Source organism: Herpailurus yagouaroundi, unplaced genomic scaffold, assembly GCF_014898765.1.
Source record: "Herpailurus yagouaroundi ecotype Mexico unplaced genomic scaffold, PumYag 160, whole genome shotgun sequence".
In the NCBI taxonomy this organism is placed as follows: Eukaryota; Metazoa; Chordata; class Mammalia; order Carnivora; family Felidae; genus Herpailurus; species Herpailurus yagouaroundi.
In genome coordinates this window covers 19,668,527-19,686,124 of record NW_024412401.1, presented here as the reverse complement: position 1 = coordinate 19,686,124, position 17,598 = coordinate 19,668,527, and the positions used below count along the sequence as shown (strand labels likewise).

General features: G+C 39.0%; 1 protein-coding gene across 6 annotated transcripts in view; it reads left to right on the top strand.

The window, feature by feature from the left end:
- The first annotated feature begins 55 nt into the window (after window positions 1-55).
- Window positions 56-17,598, top strand: part of KIF24 (kinesin family member 24) — a 74,937-nt gene continuing 57,394 nt past the window's right edge. For 2 of the 6 annotated variants that reach the window (XM_040481490.1, XM_040481487.1), the window contains exon 1: window positions 177-260. Coding sequence is in view for 2 of the 6 variants with exons in the window: in XM_040481491.1 (XP_040337425.1) it covers window positions 159-260; window positions 5,880-5,938 (161 nt within the window). In the remaining 4 variants the exon portion in view is untranslated. Of the gene's footprint in view, window positions 362-5,879; window positions 5,939-17,598 lie in introns of all 6 variants that reach the window. The other 4 variants (XM_040481491.1, XM_040481489.1, XM_040481488.1 and 1 more) reach the window with 4 other exon arrangements.

Sequence of the window (17,598 nt, the reverse complement as noted above, 5' to 3'; positions counted from 1 at the left end):
TCTTTCACTTAGAACGTCGCGAGATCTTCACTCAAGCTGTACGGTTGGTTGAAAGACGCAAAGTGAGGGTTACGCCCACTGCTTCCTCCGTTCACTGATTGGTCTTCTAGAGGAAAAGGGCTCTAACGTCAACGAGTTCCGCGAATGCCCATTGGTAGATGGTGCGGCCCTGTCGGCGCGCGGGCGCCGGCGCGGGCGTTCGAACGCGGGGTTGGCGGCGTTACCATGGCGATGCGGCCTGGCCGGAGCAGCAAAAGCCGGTGAGTTGACAGCACCCCGCCAGCTTTCGGGCTCTCTCCTGTCGGTGTTGTCTTCTGTCCTCAGACAGGGTTGACCGAGGGGGAACTTGGAAGTCTCTGAGGTGAGAAATGGCGGGGGGACGACCGGAGAGACGAGGGGTAGGCCTCTGCCCCCCGGAGGATGGCACTCAGGACGCCCGCTGAACGCGTGAGGAGGCGGCGGTTGCAAGGAAACTGGGATTTGGCCTCTCATGGTTGTTTGAACGCTCATCTGCTCTTTTCTTCATCCCAAAATCTCCGCCTTTTTTTTTCTGTGACTATCTCGAGCGCTACTTCTCCCATGAAGCCTTGTCTGAGTCTCGAAATCTTGCCTTTGAACCTGTAGCCCTAACTGGAACCTTTCTTAGAAGGCACTTGTATTAGGCGTTGGGTTATTTGTGTACTTCCGTGAACCTCATTCTCCTCCTTCCTCCCATTTAGAGTTCTTTGAGGCAGAACAAGCATCTTTCATTCACAATGTCTTACACACAGTAGAGTTTTCAGGAATTATTTGTTGAGTTGAATTTAATTCACCACAAATAGATTGGATTCCCCTCTGTGCCCTGTGCCGTTTTCCCTCGCGTTTGGAGGTTATTTTCTATTTTTACGAGAGTAGAGGGAGTGCACCCTAATTCACATTAGAAGGACCTGAAAGTCCACGTTGGCCTTTCCACTGGTTGTGAAAGGGAACATCTTTTTTTTTTTTTTTTTTTTTTTTTTTTTTGAATTCTTGCTACAACTCTGGCACTGTGGCTTTTAGTCTTGTTCTCCCAATGCTTTTATTAAACTCCTTGTGAGTCTTTGCTTAAAACAAATTACTGTATGGCAAGAGTGTCTCAGTTTCTTAGTGACCTGCAGCTATTGTCACATTTTAAGAGTGCTTTGGAAACTGTTTTAAAGCATTTTCTCCTTTGTATTTTACTTGTAGTGAGAGACTACATGTAAACTACATGTAGTGAGAGACTATGCTTCAGGTGCATATAACAGCTGCTCTTGTAGCTATCCAATCATCAGGTGGCCATGATAGAATTGCTTTACCAAGACTGTTGTTTGGGGGCACCTGGGTGGCTCAGTCGGTTAAGCATTTGACTCTTGGTTTCGACTCAGGTTGTAATCTTTGAGTTTGTGGGATTGAGTCCCGCATCAGGGCTCTGTGCCAACAGCACAGAGCCTATTTGGGGCTCTTTTTCTCCCTCTCTCTCTGTCCTTCCCCTGCTTACACTCTCTCTCTCAAAATAAATAAAGGTTAAAAAAAAAAATACCGTTGTTTTGTCGACTCCTAAGACTATAATATTGCCAGTCCGGATTGTTGATGATTCTCATGTCAAATTCATAGCTCAGTGATGGTTTTAATAAAAAGATTGAAAAAGTCAGGTATAGTAACAGTGCTATTATTATCCTCTTATAAAAGTTTGAACACAACTGTATAGCTAAATTGCAGATCTGTGACATGTAATGGAAACCAAACAGGGGATTCAGGGTTTGGCGTTGGCTCTGTCTCTACTCACTGTAGCTGGTTTTACAAGCCAGTTAGCCCTTTCAGTTAGCCCTACTAATTCAAAAAGTGTTGAATTAGTAGAGCCACAGGGATTCTAGTCTATCAAGTTAGTCAAGCAGCTGTTTGTTTTTTTAATTCCAGTATAGTTAACATTGTTATATTAGTTTCAGATGTACAGTATATTAATTCAGTAATACTGTACATTACTCAGTGCTCATCATAAGTGTACTCTTTTGTTAAAGAGTTTATTCTTTAAAAATGTATGTTTATTTTGAGCGAGAGTAAGCGTGAAGGGGGGAGAGACAGAGAGAGAGGGAGGGGGGAGAATCCCAAGCAGGCTCCATGCTCCAGTGCAGAGCCTCATGTGGGGCTCAATCCCTGGACTGTGAGATCATGACCTAAACTGAAATGAAGTGAGCCACCCAGGTGCCCCTGTGGTAAGTTATTCTTAATCCCCTTCACCTATTTCCCCCATCTCCCCACCTACTTCCCCTCTGGTAACCATCAGTTGTCTATAGTTAAGAATGTTTTTTTGGTTTGTTGCTTTTTTTTTTCTTCATTTGTTTTGTTTCTTAAATTCCACATATGGGTGAAGTCATATGGTATTTCTCTTTCTCTGATTGACTTATTTCACTTAGCTTTTTATCCTCGGGATCCATCCATGTTGCTTCAGATGGCAAGATTTCTTTTTCTTTATCAGTTCTAGTAGTTCTTTATTTTTAATTTTTTTAAATGTTTATTTATTTTTGCGAGAGAGAGCATGAGCAGGGAAGGGACAGAGAGAGAGGGAAACACAGAATCTGAAGCAGGCTACAGGCTCTGAGCTGTCAGCACAGAGCCTGACATGAGGCTCAACACAGCGTTCAAACCGTGAGATCATGGCCCGAGCTGAAGTTGGACGCTCAACTGATGGAGCCACCCAGATGCCCCAAGTTTTCATTCTTTTCGATGGCTAATATTTCATTATATATATGTGTGTATGTGTGTGCCACATCTTCTTTATCTGTTCATCTGTCAATGGACACTTGGGCTGCTTGACTACTGTAAATGATGCTGCAATAATAAAAAAAATGCTGCAATAAGTAATGTTGCAGTAAACCTAGGGGTGCATATGTATTTTTGAATTAGTGTTTTCATATTTTTTGGGTAAGTACCCAGTAGTAGAAATACTGGATCATATGGTAATTCTTTTTAATGTTTTGAAGAAGCTTCATAATCTTTTTCACTGTGGTTGTACCGGTTTGCATTCCTACCAACAGTGCACAAGGATTCCTTTTACTCCACATCTTTGCCAACACTTGTTTCTTGTGTTTTTGATTTTAACCATTCTAACAGATGTGAGGGGATAGCTCATTGTGGTTTTGATTTGCATTTCCCTGATGATCAGTGATGTTGAGCATCTTTTCATGTGTCTGTTGGCTATCTGTATGTCTTCTTTGGAGAAATGTCTGTTGTTGTCTAAAAGCAATTGGTTATTTTTTGAAAAAAATTTTAATGTTTATTTATTTTTGAGAGAGACAGAGGGGGAGACACAGAATCTGAAGCAGGCTCCAGGCTCTGAGCTGTCAGCACAGAGCCCAATGTAGGTCTTGAACCCACAAATTGTGAGATCATGACCTGAGTCGAAGTAGGACACTTAACTGACTGAGCCACCCAGGTGCTCCAAGCAATTGGTTATTGATATCAGGTAAACATCACATGTTCAGTCTTCCAAGGACTATGTAGCTGAAACTGATAGCTGCCATTTATTGAGCATTTACCCTGTGCAAAGCACTATATCAAGGGCTTTATATAAATATTACATTTTTCTTAGCATAGTACATCAATGTACTGCCCACAGAGCATTTCAGTAAAAGCTTTTGGTTTATGTTATTAATGTAAATCTTTAGTTATTGTATGTTCTAGTGCATGTCCTTGGAGCAAACTAGGGCATGATCCTCTCATCTTCCAGTTTAGGAGAAATAGTTTCTTTGGGCTGCCATTTTATTGTTTGTAAAGTAAGGGGTTGAAGTCTTCTCAGTCCCTTACAGATTAATTCATCAATTAATCCAGTTTCTTGTACTGGCTCAGCAAACCTGTTCATAATTTGTACAGAAAAAAATCCTCAACAAATTTTGTTAAATGAGCAATAGAGTTCCACTTATACTATGAGTGTTGTGGTCATTGTATACTTCCCCAGTTAATGTCTCAAGGATTTTGATGTTCATATCTTAATGAACAAGAAGACTTTTCCATAGGCATAAACTAATAATAGGTAAATAGGTACCATTTGTATTGGAAAAATGCCATTTTCTACCTATATGTCTTTTCCTGTGTAGGAAAAACCTCATTTCTTTCCCTCCTGTCTGTCTCCTTTACCACTCATAGAAGACTTCACTTCTGACACTTCTGGCTAAATGTGTGGGGACTTTTCCCCCACCAAGCAATTCTTTGTGACACCAGCTGGGTATCCTATAATTTAACTCAATCTAACTCTATTTGGAGATAGTATCCGATCCCACAAGTTAAGGGCTCAGTCTGACACCCCACTTCAGATGCCAACTGTTAAGTAGTAGGTCCCCAGGTTACCTACAACTTCTGTCAGATTTGGCTACAAATCAGAAGTTCCCATGACTCCCTCCATGGACTCAATTTGCTAGAATGGCTCACAGAACTGAGGGTAACACTTAAGTTTACCAGTTGGGGTGGTACCACAGAACTTCTGTCAGATTTGGCTACAAATCAGAAGTTCCCATGACTCCCTCCATGGACTCAATTTGCTAGAATGGCTCACAGAACTGAGGGTAACACTTAAGTTGGGTGTTACCAGTTGGGGTGGTACCAGTTGAGCCACCGCCTGGGTGGCTCAGTGGGTTAAGCATCCAACTCTTGATTTCTGCTCAGGTCACGATCTCACGGTTTGTTGGGTTGGGAGCCCCATATTGGGCTCTCCACTGACAGTGTGGAGCTTGCTTGGGATTCATTCTCTCTCTCTCTCTCTCTCTCTCTCTCTCTCTCTCTCTTAAAATAAATAAAAATAAACTTCAAAAAAAAAGTTTATCAGTTCATTAAAGGTTATGATAAAGGTTGTAGATGAACAGCCAGAAGAAGAGATACATAAGACAATGTCTGTGAGGGTCTTGAGCATAGGAGCTTCTGTGCCTATGGAGTTGGGGTGTGTCACCCTCCTGGTGTGAATGTGTTCACCAACCTGGAAACCTACTGAACTCCATACTTTTGGTATATTTATGAAAACTTTGTCAAGCTTATGGCTTGATTTTTTTGGTGGCCAACCCCCACCCAGAATTGCATCATTAGAACAAAAGATATTCCTAATGCTCTTATCATTTAGGAATTTACCAGGGTCTTAGGAGTTCTGTGCCAGGAACTATGGGCAGAGACCAATATATACTTTATATTATCTAGGTGAAAGATACTAGGACCAAACCACCAAGGCTGTGGTAGTTGGAATGAGGATAGAGGGGGAAAATTTGACAAATATTTACTCTATTAAATTGGCTGGACCTGTTGATTAGATTTGGGATTAAAGGAGAGGAAAGGAATCTAGGATGCTTCCCAGTTTAGCTCTGAGTCACTGGTTCATGATACTGTCACTCACGTACTCCCACCCCCCTCACCAAAGAAGAGAAAGGTGGAGGGTCAGTTTTGTGGGGAGGTCATGAGTTGATTATTGACAAGTAGTTCAGATGCTTAATTATGGAAACATTTTGATGATGATCCCTGAATGTTTTTGCTGCAACTAAAGTTACACTGGAATTCTAGAAGTATCACTTAATAATGCTGTACAGTATTCAGGCCAAAAAAACTCTAGGTGTTTCATCAGCAATGAGGAGCAGTCTTTTAAGTTAGTTACCTTCTTGTGTTGAGATTTGATTGGTTAAAACTAGTGGCATGGAATTGCATAGCCAACATATGAAATAAATCCATATAGTTGTTTTTAATGATCTATGCCTTGGTTCCTTCATTTTAAAAAAGGAAGATGGTGATAATTGCCACTTATCACAAAAAGTCTTGGAAGAATCAGGTAGCACAATTAATTACATATTAATAATTTAGATCCCAGTGAATGGAATTATTGTTTGAATTTTTCTTTGCTTTCTCAGCATCATTCCTTTAGAAATAATTCCTGGTGCCAACAGTTCCCAAAAGGATGTAGCCTTGGGTAAGAGTCTATATCATCTTAGTAATTTATAAAAAACTGATATAATAATTATTTTTCCAGTGAAACACATGAAGATATGTTTTGTCAAAAGTATTTTATAACTGCAAAATGGCAAAAATCTGCAAATGACAACTTACAATTGGATTAGACCAGGATTTTAAAATTAAAGCCCTGATTTTAAACCCAGCATTGGCTGGGAATTCTTTAAAAATTAAGCCTCTAGGGGCATCTAGGTGGCTCGGTTGAGTGTGCCAACTTCAGCTCAAGTCGTGATCTTGCAGTTCGTGAGTTTGAGCCCCACATCGGGCTCACTGCTGTCAGCCTGTCAGCACAGAGCCTGCTTTGGATCCTCTGTCCCCATCTCTCTGCCCCTTCCCCACTTGCCTTCTCCCAAAAATAAATACTAAAAATTAAGCCTCTATATTTAGAATAATACTTCTACTGTTTTAAGATAACTGGGTTCGACAATTTTGTTATGTTTATTTTTAGGTGATTATTCCCATGCTTTTCACCAAACTTAGAAACTTAAGCTCATAGTGGGGCTTTTGAAAGGAATTGCAGTAATTGCATAGTATTGGCTATCTAACCATAAACTTGAAATTTATCTTTTTCCACTGAAAACAGAATCTCTCAAAAACTGCTTTTGGGTATAACTCACATAATTCGTATCCTAAAATCCACCTCTATCTAGCCTTAAGAATTCCATTAAGTGTCATATATTCTCATTCCTTTGCAGCTGTTGTTTTGAGCAGTTGTTTAATAACACTTGTCTTCTGTTGAGATCACTAGTCTATAGATAGAATAACCCCTAGAGTTTGAAATAACTAACTCCCTTGTTGAGGGAAAAGTGTATATTATATCATCTACCTCTTAATCTTCCAGTGATAATACTGAATTTCTTATGTTCTTAATTAAGGAACTTATGCCTAACATGGAGTATGGAAACATTTTAATGAAAATTGTTTGAGAATACTGGGTTTGTATTGTATACTTAATGGTACGGTGGACCCAGTGACCTTGTTAGCGGTCCCTTAAAAAGTGATCATTGTTAGTGTGTCCTAGAGCTAGATAGGTTGGCGGTTTAGTATGTGAACATACTAAAAGCCATTGAATTCACTTTAAGTGGATGAGTTGTATGCTGTGTGAATTAGATCTCAGTAAAGCTGTTTTATCTATTTTTAAAAGTGGTCATTGTCACAATTTTAGGGGAACTTAGATGAAGAAATATTTCTTGGCAATCAGAAGCTATTTTAGTTCTTTTATTTTCATACTACTTCTATAATAATAATTAGAGTATATAATATGCTCTAATGCCTACTGACCTTCTGATGTAGTTCCCTTACTTTCAGAAACAGCATATTCATTTAAAACATACACAATTGAGTATGTAGAGAGGGGAAAACAGATGTTTAAAGAGGCCATGGTGGTTTAGCCTATGAAAGCTGTGTGATCATTGGAGAAGTCAATTATTCAGAGCTAGCTTTAGTTCCCACATAAAATGAAGATGTTGGACCACATACTAGCTCTCAAACGCCCACAGGGCTAACCAGTTAATGTAAATGAATAAAGTTGTTTGGTTGGCATAAAGGAACCAGAAGCAGAGAGACTATGGTGTATAGGATAGTATATGCTCTTCTAATGTTTATTTTTGTTTGTTTATTTATTAGAAAGTATGTGAGCTGTATATGCTCTTCTAAAGAGAGCAGCACAACTCCGTTTTGGTCTGTTATTGCCTTATTTTATTGTAGGCTCAATGTAACTATCTTTTGATTCTCGAGAAAAACAGAAACTGGATTTTTAATTGCTCTTGATTTTTAAATAGTGAAACGAATCCTAAAAAAGTTTTAAACACTATGCAAGTCAAACTGCAAGGTATGAAGGATGAAGGAATCCTTCATAGGCCAAATGTTCTAGATTATATCAGCTGTTGACTAAATGACCTCTTTTGACTTGGCTAGCCATAGGACTCCCCCCCCCTTTTTTTTTTTTTTTAATCTTATAGAAATGCAGTGTGGTGCATACCAAAGAATATGTGTGAAACATATATGTAGGTTATAAAGTATAATACAAAATGAATAAAATTCCTAGACCTGACACATCATCTGCCTTTGTTCTCTTCCTGTTCCACATTTCCCTGCTCACTCCTCTGAGGTAACCACTATTCTACATTTTGGGATTAGATGCCTAAATAATACATTGGACTTGCCTGGTTTTGCTCGAGCCTTAAAAACAACATAGTTTTCTAGGATTTGCTTTTCAAGTGATGTTTCTGGGATTTGATAAATTGAGTGTAGTTATAGTTTGTTCTTTTATCACTATTGTATAATATTCCATTGTGTGAATGTATCCACATTTATTTAGTCTCCAGCCAGTAAACATTCAGGTTATTTTCAGCTTTTGGTTCTTGTGAAGAGTGCTGCTATGCACATATTTCTATGTGCCTCCTGAAGCAGAAGTTTCGTAGGGTATATACCGAGGAGATGAGTTGCTTGGTTGTATAATATATGAAGACTCAACTTCATAAGATAATGTCAAACTGTTTTTCAGCATAACTGACTTAGCCCCATGATTCTTGACTCTGAAAGTTCTCCATAGCTTTGCCTTCTCTAATTTATTGTATTCTCTTCTTCCATACTTTTTTTTCTCTTGGTGAAGATGACCTGCTTCACTGCCCCCCTATTTTCTTTTTCTCAAGAACTATATGTTCTCTGCCATTTCACTTCATTAAGAACATTTTCTCTAATAAAAAGATAAAAAAGGACTGGAATGCCTGGGTGGCTCAGTCAGTTGAGTTGTCTGACTTCGGCTCAGGTCATGAGCTCGTGGTTCTTGAGTTTGAGCCCCACGTTGGGGTCTGTGCTGACAGCTCAGACCCTGGAGCCTGCTTTGGATTCTGTGTCTCCCTCTCTCTCTGCCCCTTGCCCGTTCATGCTCTGTCTCTCTCTGTCCCTAAAAAAATAAATAAACGTTGAAAAAAAATTTTTTTAAGTTTTTCCATACAGAAATATTTACTGATAATTTAATGGTCATTCAGGCACCTGGGTGGCTCAGTTAAGTGTCTGACTCCTGGTTTCCACTCAGGTCAAGGTTTCACTGTTCAGGGAATCGAGACCCGTGTCAGGCTCTGTGTTGACAGCATGGAGCCTGCTTGGGATTTTCTGCCTTTCTCACTCTCTGTCTCCCTCAGAAGAAATAAATAAACGTTAAAAAAAATTTAATGGTCATTTAAAGAACTTTGTAAATTATGTTTGTCAGGTTCTGTATAGGATTACATTTAAGTTCTGTTTACTGTGGCTGTGTTTTTTTTAACTGCCTCACAAATGATCTGGATATTTCTGGCACTTATGAGCTCTTAGTTGTTTCAGGAGTTGCTCAGCATAAATAATTTGAAATTTTATTGTTGGGGAGTTTTTTTTTTAATTTGGGAACATGAATTTTTCTGTAATCAATTTGAATACTTTTATTTATTTTTTTAATTTTTTTTTCAACGTTTATTTATTTTTGGGACAGAGAGAGACAGAGCATGAACGGGGGAGGGGCAGAGAGAGAGGGAGACACAGAATCGGAAACAGGCTCTAGGCTCTGAGCCATCAGCCCAGAGCCTGACGCGGGGCTCGAACTCACGGACCGCGAGATCGTGACCTGGCTGAAGTCAGACGCTTAACCGACTGCGCCACCCAGGCGCCCCTGTAATTACTTTTTAAAAACTATGGCCACCACACCCACCTAGAACGTGTTCCTTATGCCCTTCTTTTTTGTTTTTAATTTTAAAAAATGTTTTATTTATTTTTGAGAGAGTGCAAGCAGGGGAGGGTCAGAGAGAGGGGGACAGAGGATCTTAGCAGGGTCTGCACTGACAGCACTGATCCTGATGCAGGGCTCAAATTCTCCAGCTGTGAGATCATGACCTGAGCTGCAGTTGGATGCACAACTGACTGAGCCCACCCAGGCACCCCTCCTTATGCCTTTTTCATTTATCCAAGTAAAGCTCTTGAGATTTTTGTTCTCTGCTTGAAGAGTCTAAAAAAGTGTTCAGCATGTGCATTTTTTTTTTCAAAGTAGACTTTATGCCCACTGTGGGGCTTGAACTCAGGACCCTGAGATTGAGAGTCACATGCTGTACCAACTGAGCCAGTCAGGCACCCCCAGCATGTGCATTCTTGGCAACTCTTAACCACAGCTCACATTTTTTAAAATTTAATTTAGTTTTATTTTTAAGTAAACTCTCTACCCAACATGGGGCTTTAACTCATGACCTCAAGATCAGGAGTTGCATGCTCTGGGGCGCCTGGGTGGCTCAGTTGGTTGTGTCCGACCTCAGCTCAGGTCATGATCTCGCAGTTTGTGAGATTGAGCCCCATGTGGGGCTCTGTGCTGACAGCTCAGAGCCTGGAGCCTGCTTCAGATTCTGTGTCTCTCTCCCCTTCTCTGCTAATGCTCTGTGTCTGTCTCTCAATAATAAGCGTTAACAAAAAAAAAAAAAAAAAAAAAAAAAAAAAGCCACATGCCCTACTGTCTAAGCCAGCCAAACACCCTGACAGCTCAAATTTCTATAGAAAATTTCAATACATTTTATCATTTTCTTCTGTGGTTAATTTTGGTTTTGATAACTTTAGAAATGAATGCTTTAGGGGAAGAGCTTTTCCCATTTATTTTTTAACTGTTTATTTATTTTTGAATACTTATTTATTTTTGAGAGACAGCATGAGCAGGGGGAGGGGCAGAGAGAGAGGGAGACAGAATCCCAAGCAAGCTCAGTTCTATCAGCGCAGAGCCGGATGCGAGGCTTGAATGCAGGAGTTGTGAGATCATGACCTGAACTGAAACCAAGAATTGGATGCTTAACCAACTGAGCCACTCAGGCGCCCTGCTTTTCCCTTTCAGATGTTAGTGTAACACCTAAAATTTAATGGTATGAGGTTTCTTCTTAGAGTGATAAAAATGTTCTAAAATTGGATTTTGATGATGGTTGTACAACTCTGAATATGCTAAAAACTGTTGAATTGTACTCTTTAAGTGGGTGAGTTTTATGGTATGTGAATTATATCTTAATAAAGTTGTTAGAATTTAATGTTGTCCTAGAGGGATTTATTGACCCTTTTTTCCTGTTTCTTTTTTGATAATCAGGTATTTGGGATGTCACATTAATTTGAGAAGCTAAAAGTAACTTCTATGCTTTTGAACTTGGACCATTTTCCCCTAGTTTTTCTGATTGGCAAGGAATACATAGATATTACATTTAGGTTTTCTACTTTTTTATAGTGATCAAAATTAAAAAAAACATTTTTAATATTTACTTATTTTTGAGACAGAACACAACCAGGGTAGGGACAGAGAGAGGGAGACACAGAATCCAAAGCAGGCCTCAGGCTCTGAGCTGTCAGCACAAAGCCCGATGTGGGGCTTGAACCCACGACTACAAACCATGAGATCATGACCTGAGCCAAAGTTGGACACCAAACTGACTGAGCCACCCTGGCGCCCCAGTGATCGAAACTTTTATTAGACATATTGAATAATCTTGACAATTCTACAAGCAGACAACAGTGGATTCTGATATGTTCTTCAAGTTTTTTGAAATTATAATACCTGCCCCTGGGTTAATGTTACTCAGTTGTCTCCCCCTAGAGGTGGAACACAGAACTCTTTTAGCATAAATATTCTATTTACCCATGGGATTGCTTATTTTCTAATAGGTAATATTTTCCCCAAGTCATTGATACTATATGTTTTTCTCAGGTTGACTTTAAAAAATTAGACTGATGGGGCCGCCTGTGTGGCTCAGTTGGTTAGGTGTCTGACTCCTAGTTTTGGCTCAGGTCATGATCTCATGGTTCATTAGATCAGGCCCCACATAGGGCTCTGGGGCTTCTTGCTGCAGTGCAGAGCCTGCCTGGGATCCCCTTTCTCCCTCCCTCTCTGCCCTTCCCCTGCTTGCATGTGTGCTCTCTCTCTCAAAATAAACTTAAAAAAAATTAGACTAATTTAAGCAATTTCTTCTTTTATGTCATCTAGGTCAGTGAAAAAAGACTTATGAAAACCGGTATTTTAACTTTATTCCAAAGGCCTAAGAAATAAAAATCACACAGTTGAAAATCTCTTATCCGTATATGTTACATGGATTTAAAATAACAATGATACTATGTGATTTTATTTTATGTGACATTCTAGAAAATACGAGTCATCTGTGAGACAGAAAGCAGGTTAATGGTTACCTTGGGCCCAGGGTGGAAGAGAGGATTGACAGCCAAGGGTGTTTAGGAACTTTCAGTAGGTGATTGATGGGACTGTATTGATTGTATTTTGACTGATATAGTGATTACATGGATATATATTTGTCATAATTCATAGAACTATACTCCTAAAATGGATCTAGTTTATTATATATAAGGAAAGTTGATTAAAAGAAAAATCAAATAAGACCACACATACACATGACGTTTATTTGTATCAAGTATTGATCTTTCAATATATAGCATCATCTAATATTTCCCTGTTGTATATGTAATCAGACATTTATGTTAACTATTTCAGTGGAGAGCAAAGTACTTGTACAATTGTCATTGATGAAATAGTTTGAATAGAAGCCTACACATAGTATTTGGCAAATATAATATGTCTACTCTAGTAACTCTAATTCCTTACCTTTTGATTCTATGTTACATATTCAGGTTTTGACCAAATAATAGAAATTATCTTGTAACCATGTTAAAAGTCTTCATACAGTGCATCTATTTGTATCTAAGTCAGGTGGCCAACACTTTCTACATGCCAGGCATAGTGACCAGTGCTGAGTAAGAGAGCATGGCCCCATCCTTATGGAGTACTTTATAGTTTTCAAATTAGTTTTACATAAATATCTTACTGCATCCTTTAAGAGAGGGGAATGAAACTCAGAGAAACTGACTTTGTCCAGTTTACGCAGCTAGATAACTGAGTTAATAGGATACCAAGTTCAGTTTCAGGCAATTTAGGTGGATAAAGTTACATAGTTCAGGTAGATGAATGGAAAGTTTGAGAGGGTATGTTAAATAGTTGGATCTTATCCACATCCTGGAATGTGAATAAACTTCCTTAATTGCATATAAAGTTACATGTATTCCCCTTCCAGTTGATTTTCTCTAACACCAGGATAAGAAAGTTTGAATTTCTTGGATTTGTTCCAAGACTGTTTCTGATTGTTACCCCAACAGCTGAGACCCAGTAGATCCTGGGTGTCACAGGGGAGAACTCTGCATACTTGTGGCATTGAATGTGAGTGGGCCCTACATACAAAAACCTGTTATCTGACCCCATATTGATTTCACTGATTTGCAGGGCATTTTCATGGTGGTGGCAGCTGTGAGCTGAGCTGTGTTGTGCTGCAGCACAGATGCAGGAAGCTGCCAGTCTACTGAGCAGTGTAGATAGTCGGCCTGTCATGGGGGGATGGCAGTGTGGCTGTCTTTGCCACTACTTGTGAAGGAGGCAGAATGGAATAGTGGAAAGAACATGGGACTAGCCATGAGAAGACCTAAGTTCCAATCTTAGAACTGTTACTTGAGAGCTATATTACTATGGGCTATTCTCTGTATCATTCTAGTCTTCTAAGTAAAATGAGGGAGTGATCTGTGCACCACAGATAAATCTCAACATCATTATACTACATGAAAAAAGCTAGATACAAAAAAAGACTGTATTTTATAATCCCATTTATAGAAAACTTCAGAAAATACAAACTAATATATAATGACAGCAGATCAGTGGTTGCCTAGGGCCAGGGGCAGAGAAAAGGAAGGAATGCAAAGAGACATGAGGAGTCTTTTGAGAGTAATAAAAATGTTCTGCATTCTTTTTTTTTTTTTAAGTTTACTTTTATTTATTTTGGAAGAGAGTAAGCAGGGGAGGGGCAGAGAGAGGGGGAGACAGAATCCTAAGCAGGCTTTGCACCTGCTTAGCATGGAGGCCAATATGGGGCTCGAACTCATGAACCACAAGATGATGACCTGAGCCAAAATCAAGAGCTGGACCCTTAACCAACTGAGCCACCCAGGCACCCTAGACAAATTTCTTAAAATATTGAAATGCTTAATTTACCCAGATTTTTATCTTATATTCCATTTGATTGTTTTACTGCTTCATGGTTATTATATCCTGTCATCTTTATTTACATCCTTATAGTCACAGTGTGACAAAGGTGTCAGTGGTAAATTCTTAACTCCAATATATTTGGAGCACAAGAAACATGGAAAGAAGTCATGGAAATGACTTGACACCATCCCCTACCCCAATTTTCATCCTGTATTCTATTAATGGTTTTAAATCTCAAAATCTGTCTTTTTTGTATTGTTTTTGTTTGTTTTTAAATGTTTATTTTTGAGAGAGTAGGGTAGGAGCAGAGAGAGAGAGAGAGGGAGACAGAAGATCTAAAACAGGCTCTGTGCTGACAGAGAGCCCCATGCGGGGCTCAGACTCACAAACCATGAGATCATAACTTGAGCTGAAAACGGAAACTTAACCAACTGAGCCCCCCAGGTATCCCTGCTCAAAATCCTTCTTAATAAATACTTCCAAAAGCCAAAACCAATTGTTAGGAGTTGACATTGAAGTTGAAAATTAACCTAGGGAAAATATTCAGTAACTCAAACATGAAGTAAGTAGCGACCATTCTGGATTACTTGTGGCTGTATACAGCTATTCCTGATCTCCTTTCCCAAATGCTCAGGCCCTCTGTGCTTAAGACTTGCTGGAAACGCATAATCTTTAGCTGGACATGAGACAATGGGCAGCTACTTCTGAGACGTGTTTCTTGGAGGAAAGCTGATTTTAGGTTTTGGTAGAAAATAATACAAGATGAAACTGTCAGACATTAATTGAAACACAGAATATATATTTAAAAAACCAAAACATGAGTTAATAGTGAATTTTTAAAAAGCACCCCCCACCCAAAAAAAAGGCAAAACCCAAATCCTAAAGGAACTCATTAGATACCATCCAAAACAACTAAGGCAGGTGTGCCTAGGTGGCTCAGATGGTTAAGTGTCCGACTGTTGGTTTAGGCTCAGGTCATAATTTTATGGTTCGTGGGTTGGAGCCCTGCATGAGGCTCCATGCTGACACTGCGGAGCCTGCTTAGGATTCTCTTTCCCTCTATCTCTGCCCCTCCCCTGCTCACTCTCTATCCCTCTTTTTCTCAAAATAAAATAAATAGACATTAAAAACAAAATAAAATAGGGCATTACTTCTTACTCTGAAAATTGGAAATTAAAAGGAAAGAATACCTTTATTGCTGCCTTCTATGTACAGACTTTACTCTGGATGATCAAATAGCCCTAGTTGTTAACTGAAAGTTTTTCTTTACAAGAAAATTCCACCAACAATGATATATTCTGAAAATTACCATTTTGCAACCCCTAATGAAATAATTGAGGCAGGTAGCAATCATTGGATGAAACTATTGGATTGATTGGCTGATGAGAAAACTTTACAATGAAGGAATCAGCCTGCAAATCTAGCAGACATTTGCATATATTCTGATATGATGGGGTTTTTTTTAAATTTTTTTTTTTTACATTTATTTATTTTTGAGAAACAGAGTGAGACAAAGCGTGAGCAGGGGAGGGGCAGAGAGAGAAGAAGACACAGAATCCAAAGCAGGCTCCAGGCTCTGAGCAAGTGGTGAGCACAGAGCCTGATGCAGGGCTGAAACCCATGAACTGTGAGATCATGACCTGAGCCAAAGTCAGACGCTCAACCAACTGAACCACCCAGGTGCCCCCTAATATGATGTATTTTAAAGTGCATAGTAACACCTATGAAGTATTTTTGCCCAAAATGTAGAACTTGATTCTAATACTGGGTTGTGAGATTAGGCCAAAACACAACAGGACACCTAGTTAAATTTGAATTTCAGATGAATAATGAGTGATTATTATCATTATTTTTTTTTATTTTTTAGTATAAGGATGTCACATACTTGGAACATACTTGGTTTCTGCAAAAAGTCATTGGAGTAGAAAGGGAAAAAAGAAATGATGGGGTATTGCTCTGTAAGAAAAAAGATTTAAGAGACATGACAACCAAATGTGTGCACTTTGTTTGGATTCTGAGTTAAACAAAAATATTTTTGTAAAAAGATATTTTTAAAAATATATGTTTAAATACTTTATTGTTGGGAAAACTGGACAGCAACATGCAAATACACAAAAATTAACTCAAAATGGTTTAAAGTCTGAAAGTAAGAGCTGAAACCATAAAACTTCTAGGAGAAAACGTAAGTGGTAAGCTCTTTGACACCAGTTCTGGCAATGATTTTTTGGATTTGACACCAAAAGCAAAGGCAACAAAAGCAAAAATAAAGCAGAACTGCATCACACTAAAAAGCTTCTATATGTCAGAAGAAACCATCAATAAAATGAAAAGGCAGCCTACTGAATGGGAGAAAATATTTGTAAATCGTATATCTGATAAAGTGTTAATACCTAGAATATATATATATATATAAAAACCCTATAACTCAATAGCAAAGTAAATAATCTGAAAACAAAAATAAGCAGATGGTCTGAATAGCCATTTTTCCAAAGACCTACAGATGGCCAACAGGTACATGAAAAGATGCTTAGCATCACTCATCATCAGGAAAATGTAAATCAAAACCACAGTGGGGGGCACCTGAGTGGCTCAGTCGGTTAAGCTTAGGTCATGATCTTGTGGTTTGTGAGTTCTAGCCGTTCATTGGACTCTGTGCTGACAGCTCCGTGCCTGGAGCCTGCTTCGGGTTCTGTGTCTCTCTGTCTGCCCCTCCCCTGCGCGCTCTCTCTCTCTCTCTCTCTCTCTCTCTCTCTCTCTCTCTCTCAAAAATAAACATTAAAAAAATTTGGGAGGGGCACCTGGGTGGCTCAGTGAGTTAAGCATCTGACTTCAGCTCAGGTCATTATCTGACGGTCTGTGAGTTCAAGCCCCATCTCGGGCTCTGTGCTGATAGCTCAGAGCCTGGAGCCTGCTTCAGATTCTGTGTCTCCCTCTCTTTCTATACCTCCCCCACCCACACTGTGTCTCTCTCTCAAAAACAAATACACACTAAAAAAACTAAAATATATTTTTTAAGATATTTTAGCAAAGGAAATAAAGAATAGAAGAAGCAAGTAAGGCAAATTTTGATAATTGAAGAATCTAGGGGTAGTTAATGTGAGGGTTTATGGTACAATTCTATTCACTTTTGGGATATTAGGAATTTTTCGTAGTATTTTAAAATGCTGTGGGTAGATTACTGTGCTTGAAATTTGCCAAGCAGTTAGTAGGTGCTTTACAGAATCTGCCTGCTATATAATCCATACACGTAGAGAGTATTTTAATATATCTAATTGTACTGTCAATACCTGTCAATACCAATTATTTTAGTTGAAGAAGCTGAGGCCCAGAGACATTAAATAATTTAATCACATGTTGCGTCTGATTCTTGGCAGAGCTTGACTGGATCCTGGATTTTTTTGATACCTAATCCAGTTATTTTCTGCTATATTATTTACTACTAAACAAACTCTTTGATGGTCTACTGGCCCGTTTAAAATAAAAGTCTTATTTGACATCTTAAAATAGAAAAGAAGAAACAATGTGAATGTTTTGCTCTCTGTTCAGTTTTCTCCCTACAGAATAAAAATATGTTTGGTGGTGGTGGTAGT